The following is a 20,773-nucleotide window of genomic DNA, read 5'->3' on the forward strand; positions in this document are numbered from 1 at the left end:
ATTGTGTGGACGGAGATACGGCACCAACAGGGCAATTAGCTCCCAAACCGTCTCTCTGTAACCCTTGCTTGAGATAATTATGCAGAATTTAACGGACAATTCGCTCAGATTTATCTTACCATCGATACGATGACCATACATCTTTCACATTCTTTTTCTTGCAGATGCCTTAATGAGGTCGTAGTGATGGATTAGCAAGTGTATTTTCCTTCTTTTTTCCCTCTAAGAATTGCGTGTGAGTGACAGGTTTCTGTGTTGCTCTACCTGTCAATTACAGATGACTTAGCAATGTCTTATTGTCCGGCTGTGGGTTGCGAGGAGGCCTACCGCCGTCGATTTATCCTCATTACAGCGGATCAGCGGGAGTTGCGTCAGTAAATATAACCGCAGCTATATAAGAGTGCATTACAATAAGGATTCCCTACAAAAATCAAGCATTGCAATCGTGAAGCTTTGTCCAGAATTTGCAGCCCTTCTCAGTAACGGGAAGACCTTTTCCTTATACACCGCCGGCTGCATGGAAATGTCGCCATGGTTTTGCAAGGGAGGATCCAGGGGGAGGCAACGGGGGCCATGTCCCCCCCCCCCCAAAAAAAAAGAACCTAAGTTTTGAATTTAACTGACGTCGCAATAAAGGCAGGCACTGCGTACACCACCATCTTTTCCTCCAAAAAATGGTCAAAGTGGTCAGAAATTGCCTCAGATCGCATCACAGGGCATCTACAATCAAAAAAAAAATCGGGGCCTTTAAGCGGGCCCCGAACCCCACGCCATAATGGACGCACTTTGGGGGGACCAACATTTTTTTAAACCCTCCCCCCCCCCCAAAAAAAAGAGTAAAAAATTGTGTTCTGGATCCGCCCTTGTGGTTTCGGACATACTGACTGGTGTTCTCTCTCTCTTTTTGTATATGGGAGACATTCGACATAAGCAAACGACATAAGCAAATGAGGTGTACGCTATGAGATTTGGGCTTTACTTCCCTAAAAACATGAGAGAAAAAATAGATAAAAGGGAAAAAAAGAAATGAATTAGAACCTATTGAAATTCAGACTTTATTACCCTTTTTTAAAAATCCTCCAAAGCCGCAAATTAAAAAAGAAAAAAAAATTAAATGTGGTCTCGAACTCACACCATAATCTAAAAACCAAGGCATTATCCAGCTGGTTCACCCGAGAGCTCAACAGCAATCCTTAATTCATGGCATTTACCTTCGTTCGTACAGTAAAAGTATCATAGACGGCGCTCAACAACCATCGATGTTGTTTGGGAAAAAAATAATTCGCAACAGGGATACCTATTTTAAAACAGGCCACGTTTTGAGCAACATGGGGCGCTGTAACGTCATTTTGGGGTTGCAAAACGAAGTGAATTCAAGGTTTTTAAGCCAGTTTACATGTTTTTATAATCTTTAATTTTAGATTGGAGCAAAGCTGCTAACCTGCTTCGATACACGTGATATTTCTGTTTCTATTCCTAGAAAATAGTGTCGTAACAGCGCCCTCACTCCAGTGCCGTTAATCTGTGCCGGGGACTGGGGTGACTTGCGTTCGAGTAGCTCACCCGGATCGACTCGGTTAAAAGGCAGACGGGTTAGCCACGACAGCCGGGCTAATCGAACGCTCACTGTCAGAACTAATATCGAACGGCACGGGGCTATACCGAGTCGACCCGGTGAGCTAAACGATCGAACGCACCAAAGATCCAAAAATTGTCCAAAGCCGTGAAAATTTGAAAAGCGAGGGGGGTTGAGCCTAGGCACCACATTACACTAGGGGGCGCTGTTCATTATTCAGGTGTACATCATTATGTGTACTCGCAACTATATCAAACCTGCGCATTTTAAGCTTTTGTACTTTTTTCTTCATTTTCCAGTGCTGTTGAATACATTTTGGTTGTTGGGTAGTTAGAAAGAATACTTCAAAATACGCATTTTTTGGTTGAAGGATGACTCGTAGCCCCCCCCCCCCCCAGCCCCCCAGGATTTTCGCCCCTGCCTCACTCGCTCAAAAAAATATGACCGATTCTTGTGCGCTCGTACCCACCGCCCAATTCCAAACAGGGCGCTGGGAAAGGCTAATCACCAGTCCTTCACAAAATTTTGTGAATCAGGGGCGGATCCAGGATTTTTAAAAAGGGGGTCATGTACGTAACAAGCAGGAAATGGTGAAGGCAAGTTGTGGCGCCTACGCCGAAGGCCAAGGGGGAACATAATGTGATCAGAAAATCCTAGCAGGCTACGGAACTGCCCTATTCATTTTGTGTCTCTCTCCCTCTCGCTTTCTTGCTTTTTTTTTCTGAACGCCAACGCCCCTACCCCTGGATCCGCCCGTGGTAAAGGAAGCACAGGCGCGCAAAACATTGTGGGGAGCTGACTGCCCAGCCTCAACTCCATGGGCGCGTTCGCGTTCATCGCGCAAGGCATGATGGGAAACAACATGGCGCAGCACGATCGTTCCATGGGGAACGAGGTTGCTGACTGCCTCATTCAGTGCACACGACGTACATTCTGTGCGCACGTGTCATGCGCCAGGCGGAAAACTTGACCCGTGTTATTGTTCAAACAAATTCTATCCAATGAGGGTTCGACGAAATTACGTCATAGGCCTACATCCACTGGGCCATGCGCCTGTTTGGGTGGTGGGTACGAGCGAACGATTCTTGATGCTCGTTTGGAAAGATTTCCATATACGAAGTTCACTCAACACTCTGTGTACAAACCCTACGAGAGTGGACTGAAAAATTCTAAGTGCTTTCTAAGAAAATGCTCGTATTTTCTCACTGCTCAAATTGACTTTGATGACATGAAATTGCTATCTGGGGGCTTGTTAGTCAATACAGAGGAAAATTAGTGAACTTCACATATGGTAATCTTCAGTGCTGCTCGTTTTTAGCTGATCAATCACGACTGATCTTTAACTCATCCACTGAGTGAGTGGGGACATTAAGCGTTGCTTTAGTCTACTTATCCCATTTCCCTTCACGGCTTCTTGAAATATTGAAGAAACTTTAGAAGAAAAAGGAACGCCCTCTAGAGTCAAATAAGCCCCCCCCCCCCCACCCCACACTCGAATTTGCATAGGCCGGCCGGTCGCTCTGTGCGTTAATTTTGATTAATCTGAAGCAGATAATTAGCTGTTTCGGAGTACATAGTCCAAAAAAGCTCTTGTTTTCGTTAAATAATTTGCCCGAGAGAGCAGCTACTGGGAATGTACTGCGCGACGCTATGGGAACGACGTTTGGACCAGCCTACCGTGGTCGATCGCATTATTTACGTTATACGGACTTTAACTCTCACCCGTGACTTGTCCCTGTTCTAATTCTGTACACTTAAAACATGCGCAATACAACCAATGAGTTGGTATTTCATAAGAGTCCAAATTTCGCACTACATCGGCAATGCATTCATGCGTAGCATGCATCTGGTCGGAAAAAAAAAACTTTGAAAACACACACACATCAAGCTGAATATAATTTTAACTTAAGGTTAATATATTTTGTTCACAACATTTACAACAGTTACTGGCTTTTTACGATGGAAGCATTGGTTTTGAAGACGATACAAAATTACAGATGGGAATTAATAAATAAGATATATTTTTTTTACCTGAAAACTGAGTGATTTCAAATGTACATTATAATGGGTTTCATGTGATTCCATTAAACCACAATCATCGAATGGACTGGCCATTATTATCAATAAATATATTTGAATCATTCAAATTAATTGAAGTTTATGTCAGTGGGAATTCAATCAGGTTAATTTATATTTTAATTTAAAAAGCAGTCATTTTTGTTGCGTGTTATCACCTACCGACTGTGTCTGTCGTGTACTACACTTAATGGAGCTAGCTAGATATTTAAGTTATTCAGCCCACTTGACAAGAGTTATTCTTTATGATTAGCATACTGGGGCTATGATGTATTATTGCAGAAACCAACAAGCCTAAGTACAAAATGTTCGCATCATAACATAAAACAATAATATACACAAATAATGAATGTTTGACTGCAATAGTAAGAACAATTTCATGAGGTGACAGATGGAATGTTCCATTCCACGAGGTGAAGCCGAGTGAAATGGAACATTCCATCTGTCACCTCATGAAATCATTCTTTCCATTGCACGAATGTGAAACATTCATAAGTGACGATATTTACCACAACACCCAACTGTCTGATGAGCTACATACAATATCATATAGGCTTGCAATTACACTTTCTACATAAGCACTGAACAGAAGATTAATTTAAACATTTAGACTAATAAGCATATACATGAACATGTAACAATTGTGGTAAAACTAGGCCATTTTTTTCTTTAAATTCCTTCTCTCTTTCAACTCTAATTGCACTCGTTATAGCTTTGAGTAACTGTCTGTGAAAAGTAAAAAAATGATGTCAGTCATTATTGTCTTCAATTTTTTTCTTTTTACGAATTTTCTCTAGTCTCTTTGACATAAATACAACAGGACACAAAGGAACAATGGAATAGATGTTTTCCACTTGAAGATGGGCTCTAAAAAGCGGATGATACTCGGTCTAAAGCACCTTGGCCGAAGGTTCATTGTAGTATTTGGAGAAAATAAAGAAAAAAGGACGTATACAATCCTAAACCAAAAACAAGACACATTGATGCGAGGTGAAGTACAGGGTAGAGCACTGACATTTCAACATTTGTTCCAAGTGTCTACAACAAAAACTAATGATTCTGAATTTACACACCAAAACGTTTACACCCCTATGTTCAGACACCCTATGTTCCGACTGCACATAATCCTATTCCTATCCTTAACCCTAACCCGCAGTATCACGATCTTATGTGCAGGTTGTCAGACCACAGGGGTTTCGGAACATAGAGCAGCCACCCACGAAAACAATGATATACAGCCATATATTTAATATGATTGACAGAGCAGTATGTTGGTACAAACAAGTGATCAACATATAGCATAAATACACATATACATATATAAATTACTTACACGACTATTAGATAAAGGTACTAGAGTGACAATTTTTGAATACATGTATTCAAGTACATGTATTCGGTACATTAGGGACAGCTTGCCCTACTCATTTGACTTATTGTATTATGTATATGTAAATTGCAGTAAAGTGACCAGATTAATTGTGAATAATCTTATTCAAAAACGAGTTTCGTCCAGTGAACAGCTCCGTTGTTTACATTAAAAAAGTACTCCGGGATCAGGTTTGGGGATAAGGGGTATCAGCTATGGGAGATCACACAGGGGATCAACTTGGCTGCGGTGGTGGCACTTCCTCTGGTGTGACTAGGGTTCGAATCCTGCCCAGGCCATGATGCGGTCTGGGTTTTCTCCCCCGACCTGATTCCATGGGTTTTCCCTGGAATGTCTCTGCGGGTTTTCCTTCAACCTCTCCTGCCTCGTCCTTTCCCGCCTTTTCTTCTACCAAGCAACCCAACTCCAAGTAGGTCAGAAAGTATTAATGGGCTATTCTGGCTAATTGCCAATTTAAAATAAATAAATTGTAAAAAAAGTCTAACCCAATTCCCTTGAAGCTTGTCCTAAGTTACGGTTAAGGGAACAGTTCTAATTTCATGCAACGGTGCAGCAATGGTACAGCAAAATTGGTATCTTCATTTAAATATTTGTCTCAAGTACATGTACTGTTCTTAGTTATTTCTTATTGTCCATTAAAGGGTCCATGGAATAAATTTTTCTTAGAAAAACATTTTGTGCAACTTTCTACACCTCTTTTACCCTAACCTCGCCTAAAGCTACAAAATACTACTACATGAAGTAGTAAACTGAAGTATAAAATACTTCAGCATAATGTGTGCACATTTCTGTAGTACTCAGTTCTTTATCCCAAAGTAATGGCTAGGACGTTAGGGTTAATGTATAAAAACTATTTGAAATTCCTTTTTGGTTAATTTGATTGGAAAGTGCTCTTCTTAAAATATTTTCCATGCTTTTCCGCACAACTGAGAGCGCTGTTGCCGTGATGTCATTTCAGGAAGACACTGTTCAGTTAAGGGGTGTCCTGTTCAGATTGTGCACCCATAAAATTGCTCATTGAAAATATCTGTGAGAAGTTTGCTAAAGTGCTGACACTACAACGAATCACCAAAGAAAAGAACATTCACGACAGACAAATATCCATAATTCTGGCAACTTGTGGTGCTGCAACAGAGGTTTCTGCCTGAAATTGACATCACACTTTTTAATATGATATTTGCATCAGCATAAAAGCAAAGAAAGCTGACCAAAATACCCTTGATAATGGCAAAACGAAAATTGAAATTAAGGTTAAGTGTGAAACAAATTTCAAGGATTTCAGTAAAATAAATCACATTGCATGGGCCCTTTAAATTAACCTGTTTCCATTTTGGGTTTTTTTTTTTCACTCAAATCTGAATCAGTGAGACAATGTGAATGTTTACTAACCACCAAAATACCCATTAGGGAGTTGAGTTCATGGGTTGGCTTTTGTAAAACTGTGTTCTTCAGTCTCCATTAAGTTGACTGCATCAAACTGGTGGCCTTCTCTAGCACGGCTCACACCATCTCCCCTGCAGCAAATCCAAACAGAAAACTCTTGAACCATCCAAAAATCTAGCTTGAAAGACAACTGAATATATTTTATGCACACATCAGTGTGCTTGTTCACTTTAACACTTGCATCATACAAATTAGACTGAAGGGAATTTACTGAAGGAATAAATATGTGCTTGGGTAGTTTTAAACAAGTACATTTATAACCAGCTTGGGGCCTGGATGCCAATAATGGCCAGAGCCATGGCGAAAGCCAAGCACTTTGGTGAAGCAGGTCTGTGCGTGCTGAATCATCGCACCGCTAAGGACGTCTTGGAACCAAATGGTCCACAGTGGCGGCGCCAGACTCTAAAATTGGGGGGGGGGGGGGAATTGGGGGGCAAGGGAATAGTTTTTGGGGCAGTCAAAATAACATCTTAAGCCTGTGTACTGCGTCGAAAATAAGCCACTAGAGCAACTAAGAAGTGTTTATGTGTAGTCGTTTTTAATGAATGAGAAAGTTTTAAAACCGCAGAATGGTGTATAACAAATGTATAACAAATGATAAAGACGTTGGCTGAGCACTATCTACGGCTGTATAAATGCATGTATGGCGTGTTTTGTCTACCAAAGTACGTTTATAATGCTTTCATTGGCCCAAAATGTGTCCACATCTTATGAATCTTAACAGCAAAGAAAATAAACATAATTAATCTATTTGTTGATAAAGTGTTGAGGGGAAACTGGGGGGGGGGGGGGGGGGGGGGGGGGGCGGGCAAGCTGGGGGGGGCAAGGACAAACTTGGGAAAATTCATGGGGAAAGTTCATTGGAAGATCAATGTACATGTTTATTCCTGCATTTGGAAATTATGAAATGAACATTTGAATGGCCGTTTCGTCAAACAAGAAACTGGAAAAAATGTAGAAACTGGAGGGAAAAAACAAGAAACTGACAAGAATTGGATGAGCGTGGCATTGTCAAATATATTTCTTAGCACAGACACACCTCACTGTGTCAATGTAGTTCTCCATAATTATAGATATTTTCTAATAACACCATATGGCAAATAGTCAAGACTAGTCGGGCAGTCACAACTCTTTATCACACGACTATCGACTAGTCAATTAAATTTTACTAGTTACACATCACTAATCCTCGTTTTGTTGGATCAGTCACAGACTGTCAAAAACTCAGTCCTCTTCCCATGCCATGCCTTTGACACAGGCTAGTCACCAACAGTAAGATCATATTTCTTGTAGGCACTGTGACAGTCAAATTCCATCAACAGACAAAAGCAGGTGACTGGTAGGCACAGCGAGCTTATCAATCTCTTAAGGCCAAACAAAATAATACTTCTGCTTCCGGTTACCCGACCGACCCCATTTTTAGACTGCGACCCTAAAAATGTTGTCGGCAATTCCAAAAAAAAAAAAAAAAAATAATGATTGAATAAATAAAGATAAAAACTTTTTGTCTTTTCTGTCTTCACAAAATACCTCTCAACAACCCATTTGCCTCAAAAAATGCTTGTATTTATTTGTTTTCTTACTTACATTCGCTATTTTTTTTTTCAAAAGAAACCAAATTCGCTTCGCGATCTGTCATCATACCTCGCAATGCGATGTCACGGTGACTTTTTATTACGTGGTAAACCTTGCTCAATGCAGTGACGACTGGTTCCCGCCGCGCCGCGCAGGGGCCAATTTAGAAGGCATGATGAAAGTGCGGTAACCAGTCTGTCATGGCTATGCGATCGCTAGCGCTAGCATGGCTATTAGGCACGTGCACTGTCAGTGTCAACTGGTCGGATTCGACATCGTAAAAATGCCAAGAAAACACCGATGGAGAAAGAACATATTTTGCAAGTTAATTCACAGAATTGATTTATCTAGTCTGTGTATGTATTTTCCGTGTTCAAGAGTTCATTTTGAGATCGCACTACTCGTATTTGGAGTGATACATGCAGCGTGTTTCCCGAAATTTTCGACCGTAAAACGAGGTCTGTCGGCCGCGGGCCACACATGCACAGTGCATCACACACTTCAGAGTTTTGGCCAGCTTCCCGTCTTGACTAGCGTTGTGCATATGATGCGAACGGCCTGAATTTTCCATTATTTTTAAAGAATTATCAAACGTAAATATATTGACAATAATTAAGGTAGGTTTTATTCACTTTGCGTGGCCATTTTGTGTATAGCTTTCGTAGTGCAATGGAAATAGTTCAGGCTAAAACTTCGCATATAATTGAATACCCCATTCAATCTACATAAAAAAAATTGGCCAAAAAAAAAATTTCCGACTGACCGAGCCTATTTTTGAAAGGCATGTAATCGGAAGTGCAGAAGTATTTTTTTTTCGGCCTAAAGTCAAAGCATAGCTACATGTATATCAGGTTTCATAACAATCACAGCCAGTCAATCCTGCTTCATGAAAGCTAGAAGCACTCAACTGTTAAAAACAGTCATATTATCTATTTTTATTGCTGGGCTGGCCTTGTCGAAATTGCCAGCCAGAAAGGGAGGGTTACAGGAGAATTATTGGCAAATTTTAAGAAACTATGTACTTACTTTTTCCCAATAAAGACCATGCCATACATGAGACCAACAGCAATCACGACAAGAGCGCCAATGATGACAGATATTCCTTGGCACATAATAATAGCAAATATGGGTAGGCTGCAATAAAAAAGAGACACAATCACCATGTTGTCTTTTTACTACCAAACGATCGTTTCATTCAGAATGAACGAGAAGTGATCATTCACTAACCCTAACGATCCCTAACCAGCCAAACTCCAACACCAGGGTTTGTTGGAATCTGTTAGGATGGGTACTGCACTAGTAAACTGACTGTGCTTTACGTGGGATTAGGTACACCACAAATAAACAGAGTCCAACTGTTTGTGTGCACAGTTTACCAGTGTTGTTATACCATGGTTAGAGGTGAAGCTGAGGGTGCCATTTGCCCCCTCGGGTGTACAAAACACCATGGAACTGCCACAGCAGGCAACAATTGTATTTTGGGATTTGCAAGGATGAGGAAGGTTCCGAGTAAATCACCCCTAGGGAGTTAGGGTTAATGTCTTAAATATCAGCTTTTGTCTTGATGTCATTTGAGTGTCATCTCCTCATGAAAATCGGCACATACTGACCGAAAAGTGTAGTCTATGATAAAGTGAAGTCTATGATATGCGAGCAGTCTGGACCTCGAGATTCTGACCATTCAGCGGGCGTCTACTATCAGGTCTTCTGTAACCCGTTGTATTTTTAAAAAAATGGCAGCCAAATTGACCAATCAACAGCTTAGTCCACATTCATGATCCAAATGACCTCACAATTTCAAACGTCGACTGTGATTGGCTGATGAACGGGGTCGCATACAATTTGCATTGCTAAGATATATCAGCTGTTGGTTATGGAGAGGGCTCTGTGGGTGATAGACTACAAACATGACAAAAAAGTGTGGCATTTGACAAATAATAAACCACACAACATCTACGATTAACAGAACGTCTCAGACACTTTTCATCGTCTCCTTGAGACCGCTCAAATTTGTTCAAATATTTGAATGCTATTCGGATAATCAGTTGATGATCGAATATTCCAATATTCGGCAGAGCCTACTAGATACTTACACAAAATACATTAAAGCTTTGAACCAAGCTGGGAGGTTGGAGCCCCAGGTATTGATCTTGTCAGTCAGTTTGAAGTACTGACAACAGATAGGAGCTTCAAACATCTCAATCAGAATCCCAAGCAGTCTGCAATAAAAAAAATACGGGCACAGTTGGCAATCTGTAACATTCACTTTTGTGTATAAGTGTTAAGAACGATCTTTATCAGTAATTACAAATTTCATTGCTGTGTCACAATATTTCTCTATCGTTTCACATCAGCAAGTTTGAACATTATGGGCATCAAATGGCAGCCGCCATCTAGGAAGTGCTTTGATCAAGGATGTGACACAGACAACATTTTAAGTCTTGCGCATTTTTACGTCGCAAGTGAAGCAATGACAAATCCAGGGAGGTGAGGAGGGGGCACCCCTAGGGCTGGGCATCGGAACCGGGTACCCGAGTACCCGACCGTTAATGTCAGGAACCGGTTCCAGATTATGGAATCGGGTAACCGCAACCAACTTTACAAATTACTAAGTAACTTCTCAGACAGTAAAAATGAAAAGGTTTCGAATGTCATTAGTGGAGGATTTTAAAAATGAAAACCAGGCTAGGAAAACAAAACATATTTCACATTTTTGACGCTCGTGAAAGTTGCAAGTTACACCGTAAAGCTGTAAAGCTCACTGTACACACTTGTATCTTGCTGTATTGGTGCACTGATGTGGCAGTATTGTCATGCAGACCTTGATGAACAATCTAAACAGCAACTTCCGAGATTTGAATTTCGGGCTGGGTTTCTTTAACGGGTACCCATGGGTTTTTTTTCAATCGGGTACCCAGTTCCTGTACAACCCGTAAATGCACACCCCTAGAGAGAGACCCCCACCCTTGCAGTATAAACCTCTCTGAACCTGCCCTTGGTGAGAACACACAGACTTTATGTACATATTTTACATTTTGTAACAACACCAAGTCTAATTCTCATTTGCATTGACCATGTGACATTTGTTTACAAATTGGGTGTTGTCATCACGTGATGCCAACTTTGCAGCAAACGGTTACTGTTCTCCTCTGCACTGCATGTTCATGTACATGTATCTCTCTTAAATGTTGAATGGTTTTAAAGTGTTGGGAACACTGTTTAATTTTGGCCAAATAACATGCAAAAGATGCTTAAATGTTTTGGGTGCCCGCTGGTTGCCTGTCGGCATGACACACAGTCTATAATCTGGACTATTCTAAATACACAAGCAGACAGGCACAAGATGGTAGAACTTGTGGTGGCATGGGTGGCTTGAGCGTCAAGCGTTAGGCTCTCACCACTGTGGCCCTGGTTCGAATCCCGTCCGCGGACCATACATGCCATATGTGGGCAGAGTTCTGCGTTGGTTCTATCCTGTGCCACGAGGGTTTTTCTCCGGGCCATCCGATCTCCTCCCTCCAGAAAAATCAAACACTTTCGATCTCTTGCTGTGCTCTGTGGTCATATATGGGTCGATGTGGCCGGCAGCCATAGGTGCCTTCACGTGCCAGCGGCCCGACAACGTTGTAGCCGCGTCCTTCGCAATTCAGCTTCTCAGCTGCCAGTAAGGATGATTAGCCTCCCAAATTATTATTATTATTGTGTACATATACTTACATTAAATAAATGCCAGCCACGAGACACATTGGTGAAAAAGTGATGAAAGTCAGACAGCCCGTGATCGCACAAACTAAAAGTAAACAAATAACACCACAATATTTTATTTCTGTTGGATGTCCATTGGTTACCTTATCAAAAATCTTGGCAATCAAATTGGTGTTCATTTTCTAATACATGGAAATATGCACATTTTGTCAATCGAAAACATGATTTCTTTTCTCAAACCTAGTACTGTACATACATGTATTCACTTAAAAAGCAGTCACGTGATATATCAAAAATGCATTCTTTTAATCCAATATGGCTGCCAACAAAACAAAAAACAATTTGAAATTTGATCATTTCTGCACAATTTCTCTTTATTTTTGGGATTGTTTTCCACTTTTTGCATGAGATTTCTTACACGTACATATCTCTTCATTCAAGCCAAATTTTGTTGCATTGGTGTTCTTCATAAAACATTTTGAGACATGATCACCAAATTAGATTTTGTGTAACCCCACCCCTCCAAAGAAGTAATAGCACTCCATTGAGGTGACCTGTATGCAAGCCAAAAATTTCTTGGGTCACTCTGCCAAACTTCCCAAGACTATTCATCTTGTTGAAAGCACGCTCTAGTACTGCTGCAATGATTTGGCACGCGTGCCACGGATTGGGATCTGGCCGCATTAACCCTAACCCCTTGAGCACTTGTACTAGAAAATATCCTGAATCCTCCAAAATCCACCAATTTTGTCATGCAAAAAAACGTTGGTGTCCCGAGTCCATCAGAATCCGCCAGTGTAGTACATATACCTCATACACACCAAACATATAGCCAATGAGTTAAACTTTTGAGATCCTGAATCCATCAAAGTTCCTCAGCTGCTCAATATGGAGGTATCCTGAATCCATCAAAATCCTACAGTACCGCTAGGCTTACTGTCCTGAATTAATTAAAATCCCCCAACTCTTTCAATATGGAGGTATTCTGAATCCGCCGAAATCCTCCACAACAGGGATGTGGATTTTGAAGGATTCACTCAGATACATTAGGGTTAAACAATTTTAAACCAAATCCAACTTTGGACAAGACTCGTAAGGAACCATTTTTGCAATACGGCAAATAAGAATTTGAAACCTTGAAAAATTTCCATCAATAAAACAATGGCATTTAACTTCACTTTATGATTATTTTTGTTTTACTTACTTATGCCAGCAACCGCTGCAGTTGCACGAATGGTAAATGATGTGCATTTTCCAGGCCCTTCAGCTTGTCTCGAGACCTGCTGACTCTGTGGTGGTGCTCCAGACATGATCCTGACCTACACGTAGTCTGTGAAGAAATAATCCAGAAGATGAACAGATCTATACAACAATCATACACCTGACAGTAATATAGGCTTTGCCATAAACAAAATGTTCAATGGTTTACAGGACATCCAAATTTCACCAAAAAGGAAAAAAGTGTTTGTTTGACTTGTTCAGTTGTTTTACAGGAAAATGGGCCGAATAATGTTGGCAAGAAAGAGTGTTTCTTTTTCAGCAACTTATTGTATAGGGCCTTGGATATGGACTGTAGTCGGTATACTGGCTCTAGACTAGACCCGTGAACATGGCGTTGTGCGCTTCCCTCGGGTAAATACAAGCTTTTGATCCACTACACATAACCACGTATAATTTTGCCCATAGGTAAATCACTTACTTGTTGAGCTTCCTGTGAATTTACGCGATTGTCGAATCTGTCATTTGTACGCATGCACATCATTTCGCTTGTACCGTACCCCCCGCGGCGAGCGAACCAAAAATCATCGCTCGATCATATGCGTGTACGTTTCAAGTGTCAGGTTGGCTCAGTGCGGAAAGGGCATATTTTTCATCATTTTGGCCTAAAAACCGACAGAATCCACCTATGTTAGTTCCGCACAAGATACGTGAGTATGTCAAGAGATAAAGTACGGAGTATAGGGGCAAACTGTGCAGCTGTTCTGTGTGAAATGGATGCATTTTGATGGACGTAGTGGGCTCCACTACGTGGAGCCTCATAGTTCTAGGAGTAGGTTACTCCTAGAACTATGAGGCTCCGCGTGAGCGGAGTCTCATAGATCAAGAAGCCCGCAAAATTGCCTGCAGCACAAAACACTAATAAAGTACAAACTTTATTAGTGTTTTGTGCTGCAGGCAATTTTGCGGGCTTCTTGATCTATGAGGCTCCGCGTGAGCGGAGCCTCATAGTTTTAGGGGAAAAAATTCCGTACTCGGACGTCACTTTTTTCAATTAATTTTCTAGCGCCAAAAGTTACATCTTTTATGGTTATTCCTCCACTTTCCCTCCTCTACTCTCACCCTCTCCTTTCCTTAATTTCTATTTATTAATCAGTCAGTTACTTCATCGGGATTTGAACCTCTGACGCTTGCTTGACACACGAGACTCTTAACCGCTAGGCTGCGCACGATCGCTGTTGCAATAATCAATCTTTGGACGTATTTGAAGTATCCATTGAAATAAACTAAATATTCATGATAAAATAAATATTCATAATGACGTATTGCACTATCATTGGCAGGCTCATGCGACGTCATGGTTGTTGATGTCACCTGTATAACGTACCACTGTCTTTTCAGCCACTACAATCAGTTTTGACCGGCTGCTTCAAGTTAGTTCTGCACAACGTATGCATCCAAAATGTGCTCTAAAAACACATTTTGAGTAAATTTTTTTCACCTTAACACAGCTTCCTGGATTTCTCTTGGTTCAAATGACAAGGTGAGGTGACAATTAATATGTTTGGCAGCAGATAAATGGACGTCCGAGTATGGACATTTTCCCGTTCTAGGAGTAACCTACTCCTAGAACTATGAGGCTCCACGTAGTGGAGCCCACTACGTGGAGCCTCAGTCATAGTTCTAGGAGGAGTAGGCCCTACCTACATCTGTACATGTACGTTACGAATTAAAGTCACTAACCTAACTCACTTACACACTGCACTGTATCAAATATTTTGAAAGTAGTTCAGGCCTTCAATATGGCTACATCATACACGTATACTAACAGTAATGATCACATGCATGTAGCCCTACAATAAACTTGTTTTTTTTACGTCAGCTGATGCATAGAGGAATAGTAAAACAACACAGATGATGATGATGATGTTGTGCCCATTCTTGAAAATCACGCATTCTCGAGAATGGGCATGCACATTCTCGAGAATGGGCGCGCATTCTTAAGAATGAGCGCCCATTCTTAAGAACGAGCACGCGTTCTTAAGAATGAGCGCTCATTCTTAAGATTGGGTGGGAATATCACGTGCACAATTTATGAATTTTGCCCAATCTTAACAAACATTGCACGACATAATTATGTTAAATGAATTGTATAGCGGTTAAAAGGGAAACAATTCATATAAAGAGGAAAGAAAATGTGCTATGCTTCTGTACTCGTATAACTACGATAATTTGAATCAAATTAAACCTGTTATTATTGCTTTTTTCTGCCCACTATGGGAAGTTTTGTAATAACGGAGGACTGGGAACTAGTCTGGGAAGTGCTTTGTTTAGGCTAGACAAGTTACAAGTCCCTGCATGTATCATATGCGTGCCACGAAAAAAACCGATGTCCAGAAGCTGCCAAAATTGCTCTTTTGACTAGATAGAATCCAGCTCTGCGACGTTATGGTGGGATGTGAACAATAAATTGGTGGCAATTTAAATGGGAAATAGCATTAGCACTATGGGATGTCGCAGTATTCATTCTCATTCTTCACATTCTTCATTCTTACGTCCCCCCCCCCCCCGCTTTTATTATCCCAAAAATCAGAATTCTTTGCACTAGTATTATTATGTCTCTTATATTTTCCCGGTCCCCCCCCTCCCCCATATTAATACGCCTTTACTTATCATATCCACTCTACTTTTCAGCGCCTTGCGTTGCAACAGTATAATTATTGAGAATCAGTGAACGAGGATTCAGCTAGACTTGCCAAGCGCAGCCGGTGCTCGGCATCGACAAGACCGTTATCTTGTCGCGCATTCTCGAGAATGTGCGCTCAATCTGGAAGAGTTATTTTTTGCCAAGATTGAGCAAGGATCCAGTTGCACATTCTCAAGAATGTGCACGCCCATTCTCGAGAATGCGTGATTTTCAAGAATGGGCACAACATCGACAACATACTGGTACCCCACGTACATAAACTGGTTTCCGCCTCTAAAAAATCACTGCTGGTCATGTCAGTAGCTAGTGGTCTCTATTAAAAATAATAGACTGGTTCCGACCACTCTTTGCGTGACCTTTTTGCGGATGCATCAAAACTGTATGAAGCGCCATGTATGACAAAGCGAAAACTTCGTTTATTCGATATTTAGGGTGCATGGTTGTCAAACCCCAACTTACTTATTTATTTTCGTCTCCAATTCGGTTTTAGACGTACAATTAGTTTCGCTATAGATAGCTAGAACCGGAGACGGAGACCAACCGGGGTTTTCTCAAAAATTAATATTGTTGGGCGCGATCGGCGGAGCATCGCTATCATGAGATCGCGCTGCGCTATCATGAGATATGTTGTTGGCAGAGGGGCGATGAGTACGAGCGCACAGCGGGCGCGATCAAGCATCATGCATGGCCGGCTCGTGATCAGTCGATTTACGTACTTGTCCAATTTGCGGAGCAATTGGTGGCTGATTTTCTGGAAGGGGCACTCAAAAGTCAATAAGTAGTCTGATATCATAATCAGACATGTACGTGTGCAGATCGAGCCGGCTACACAACGATCTAGCATGCAAATTTTATGCGACCCCGGCCGCGCGCGCCAGCCAATCGGAGTCGACTTTAGTGACGTCATCATCTTTGGACGACATCCATGTTGGGAATCTATGGCCGCGCCCACTTCAAAATCTAAGCTCACAGTCCACATTTCTGTACCGAGATATAGTCCAACAGGGCAGTGTGTACAGTATAGAAGCAGAAGTAGAAGAAGCAGAGCCGCGCGCAGCCAATCGGAGTCGACTTTATAAATCGTGACGTCATTTTGATCGGCAATGCGGACTAAGCTGTGGATTGGTCAATTTGGATACCATGTTTTTGTAATAAAACAATGGGTTACGGAAGACTGTCGAAGGCGCCTGCTGAATGGTCACGGTCAGAATGAAGATCCACGCAGTCTTGTTTTGCATAATTAATCGCTGAATCTGCTCGCATATCATAGACCCTGACTGTGCAAGGGTATTTTCCTAAGTCATCTTGAGTAGCTCGTTTCTACTCGTTAAAGTCTTAGGCCAAAAAAAAGTCTCCGGTTTCTGGTATGGAGCTTGCCCAAAAAGTGGTGCGGCGACGCGGCTTTTTTTTTTTTTACCTTTTTTTTTGCTTCAAATGTCGGCTGATGACTGCAAATGGTGCCCGACTAAACTTAGTGCAAATATTATGGGAGACCAGAGAGGCCACATAAAGCTTATTCTCGATCATAACCCCATCTAAAAACACGTTAAAATTGTGCAGCAGCAGGATTCTAGTCAAACCAGTGAGTTTCGTGTTGAGACAATATCTTTCATTGAAAAAAACACTGTTTCATTTTGCTGACGCGCATGGCTACGGCGACGCGCGCACATACCAGAAACCGGAGACATTTTGTTTTGGCCTTATGCACAAAGCATCCGGCGTCTGTGGTTTTCTACTTGACCTGGACCATAATTCGCGAGTTTGTTTCCGAGTCAAATTACGACAATTCATAAGATTTAAGAGGGTCTTAAACGAATAATATTGACGGTTGCACTTCAGGGACGACACAATTATAGTGAAAAGTTTCCGTGAATAAAAATTATGAGAATGTTTGAGTTCTTCAAATCGAGGCACGCATATGTCAAGCGCGTATTCACTATATATTACACATAATAGACCGGCAATATTAATGAGGTCACTCAGGGGCGGCGGAACGGGGGGGGGGGCAGTTGCACAATATATGGTGCTTTTAATGAGTCGCATTAAAAAAAAAAGGCACATGTAACGGCCGATGAAAACAAAAAGGGCACGATTATACGTTTTTACAGGGCACTTTTTTCGGGAAGAAAGGGCACTTTTTCGGGAAAAAATGGCACTTGTTCCGGAAAAAAGGCACTCTTGACAAAACTTGGGGGTAAGAGCTGGTGACAAAGGGCATTTGAATGGAAAAGGGCAGTCTTTTCAAAATATATCCCCCTTACACCCCCCCCCCCCCCGGCTGGCTACGCCTATGTGTACCCACACAGTCGTGTATCGACCTCCCACCTATTGTCCCTCTTTTGTTTGTACTTTTTAGGAAGACTCCCATATGTTTTGTACACGACCCCAATCGCGGGCGTATCGCGGACGATATTGTTTTCTTTTGTTCTCCAGCATTTATCGTCCACGGTTTGAATACCTGAACTTGACTGTCCATTAGGTGTGTGTAGTTTTATACAGAGCAAATGACCTTACTGCCCACACACAAGTCACAGGGCCCAATTTCATAGTGCTGCTTAACAGCGGACTTTGTGCTTAACGAGCCTCAATCTATTTCATAGGGACCGTTAAGCAGTAAGCACAGCAAAAGCACACTAAAACCCAGAAGAAAACTTTGCTGAAATCAGTGACGTAACAATAGAATCTCCATGCGCGCACAACCGTTAGCACGTTCACAGCATGAAATAGTGCTTAAGCAGCAGCATGATTTTCTGCTATAGTAAGCACAACTTTTCTGCTTACTGTTAAGCAGTGCTATGAAATTGGGCCCTGGTCTTTTAGCATTGAAAGTTTCTCAGTACAATCAAGTTACTTGACCATTGTTTTATGGTTATATTACTCCTTCATGATCATCTTTCTGAGAGTCAAGGAAACCAAGACATGACTAAGTTTTCCCATCCTTAAGCATTTCTTATTCCAAAGACATTTTGTTTTCCACCAGTATATAACTACTGCCCCGTGAGCAGTTCCTCATTCTTTTTCATTCAACCCGTCCATTCAATTTCAGCTACTCACTCCGTTCAACTCATTCATCGATTTATCATTGTCGCAGTTCGCTTTAACCAGTCTAGTTAATCAATGCATATTAAGATATTGTTGTGGACTAAATGGTCACGGTAAACACAGTCCTCGTATCAATCAAAGAATTGTGTATCGACTTATCCATTCCCCAACAAGGCCTACATTTTCAGGTAGAAAATATGATAACCATTAGTGTAAAGATGTAAAGAACTCGTTTCCCGTGATGTGTTTTAAATTTAATCGTCACTGAAAAGTGATGCACTATCATAGCCATTCCTGCAAGATCGATCGAATGGCGCAAAGGTATTCCTATATGTATACATACGGTGGCCCACAACTGTCACGGCAAAAGCAAAAGCGCCACGGCAAGCGCAAAAGCGCCGCGGCAAGCGCAACAGCGCCGCGGCAAGCACAACAGCGCCACGGCAAGCGCAAAAGCGCCACGGCAAAAGAAAAAGCGCCACGGCAAAACAAAAAGCGCCACGGCAAAAGAAAAAGCGCCACGGCAAAACAAAAAGCGCCGCGGCAAGCGCAAAAGCGCCACGGCAAGCGCAAAAGCGCCACGGCAAGCGCAAAAGCGCCACGGCGAAGGCAAAAGCGCCACGGCGAAGGCAAAAGCGCCACGGGTTTATTGGGAAGGGGCGTAATCATACATGCCGCTACTACATCAAAAAATAAAATGGGAAGGAGAATGGCCGCCACCAGGAATTCTTATTAAGCACAGAATTTAATTCTTTAAGAAGTGATTTTATGGCTGAGAAAATAGCAAGGCCAAGGAAAACCGGTCAGGAAATAAATCGTCGATATTAATTTGTTGTAGGATAATTATTATTCCAAGAGAGTTGCTGCCGTGAATCAGAGTTTATCAAGGAGTGGGACTCGCTATCAGCACCATCAGGGCCGTTCCTCATTTCTTTACATTTCTTGGGATGCAAACAATTACGAGGACGGGAGGCTCTGTGAGCTGATGCATTTGTTTGAAGAGTTTTTCCCCTTCCGACTAGCATGCAGAGAAGAGTTCCGTTAATTTGAGACTAAGTTCACCCATGGGCGTCGCGAGGGGGGCAAGGGGGCGCTCCCCCCCCCGGAATAGCACACAAAAAAGGAAGGGGAAAAAACTGAGAGAAAAAAAGAAAAGAAAAAGAGGCGCGAAGTCATAGTGGTGTAAATTGAATGAGTGGGGGGGGGGCAAAATGTCCCTGCCCCCGTCTAAAACTGAGAAATCGAGAATTTGTTCAGAAATACAAGAATTTTTTGGGAAAAATATGTTTTGCTCCCTTTAGAAAAAAATCTGGCGACGCCCATGAGTTCACCGGTGTGTATACCAGTGTAGGCACACAATTGAGCTGCCCAGAGTTTGGATATAGTATAAGAAAGAAAGAAATTAACTCAGAACCTAGAACTCATTGGCCCACCCACCCCCGGCTCAAGAAACCAACAAGCCGAACAAGACCTCATGATGCTTAGCGATAGCGATGATGAGTTGCCCTGTGGACAGTATTCCACATCATCGCAGAATCAGCCTGCAGGGCAGAAAGAGGGCTTGTTTCCGGCATCAAATAGTTCCGTATTCACTCGAAACAAAGCAAACGGCTCTTTTCAGAGCCACCAAATTTTCATAGAAGAGCTTAGAACTGTGCATCTCAACGATAACACTTCTCCTTTGTTTAGTGTCTCTCCCTTACCCCCCCCCCTTTTTTAAGTTAATTTCTTTCTTTCTTATTCTATATCCAAAGTCTTCGCCTGTGTTACGTTCCTTACATGAAATCCACGACCTTACCTCCTCTGTCGAAAGCGTTGCAACTGTCTAATAGAACGATCCATTTCTCGAGCAACGTTCAGCGAAGAGTTTTGAAATTCCCGCTCTCTGGGAATTTCTAACCTAATGGGCCCGCGGGCGAGTTACGTGTTGACAAGCCTTACCCACCCACTGCCGCAGCCCTGCAGGAGAGCCTTAATCGACTTCCTATAGATGTGTATGATATACTGAAAAAAAAAAAATTAACTCATACACTCTGGGCAG

General features: G+C 41.9%; 1 protein-coding gene across 4 annotated transcripts; it reads right to left on the minus strand.

Moving 5' to 3' along the window:
* Positions 1 to 5,964: 5,964 nt before the first annotated feature.
* On the minus strand, positions 5,965 to 16,169 carry LOC119720549 (calcium channel flower homolog). Of its 4 annotated transcripts, none has more exons than XM_038190258.1 (6): positions 16,150 to 16,169; positions 12,970 to 13,095; positions 11,778 to 11,850; positions 10,154 to 10,279; positions 9,087 to 9,194; positions 5,965 to 6,556 (listed from the first exon to the last, which is right to left on the minus strand). In XM_038190258.1, the coding sequence occupies exons 2-6, from the start codon at positions 13,073 to 13,075 to the stop codon at positions 6,460 to 6,462; spliced, it is 510 nt and encodes a 169-aa protein (XP_038046186.1). In that variant the 5' UTR covers positions 13,076 to 13,095; positions 16,150 to 16,169; the 3' UTR covers positions 5,965 to 6,459. The 4 variants fall into 4 exon arrangements, with proteins under 4 accessions (XP_038046186.1, XP_038046182.1, XP_038046183.1 ...); XM_038190254.1 differs by lacking the exon at positions 16,150 to 16,169 and adding an exon at positions 14,727 to 14,910; XM_038190255.1 differs by lacking the exon at positions 16,150 to 16,169 and adding an exon at positions 14,740 to 14,904.
* Between the last annotated feature and the right edge of the window lie 4,604 nt (positions 16,170 to 20,773).

The sequence above is a fragment of the Patiria miniata genome, unplaced genomic scaffold (assembly GCF_015706575.1).
Source record: "Patiria miniata isolate m_02_andy unplaced genomic scaffold, ASM1570657v1 HiC_scaffold_9, whole genome shotgun sequence".
Taxonomy (NCBI): domain Eukaryota; kingdom Metazoa; phylum Echinodermata; class Asteroidea; order Valvatida; family Asterinidae; genus Patiria; species Patiria miniata.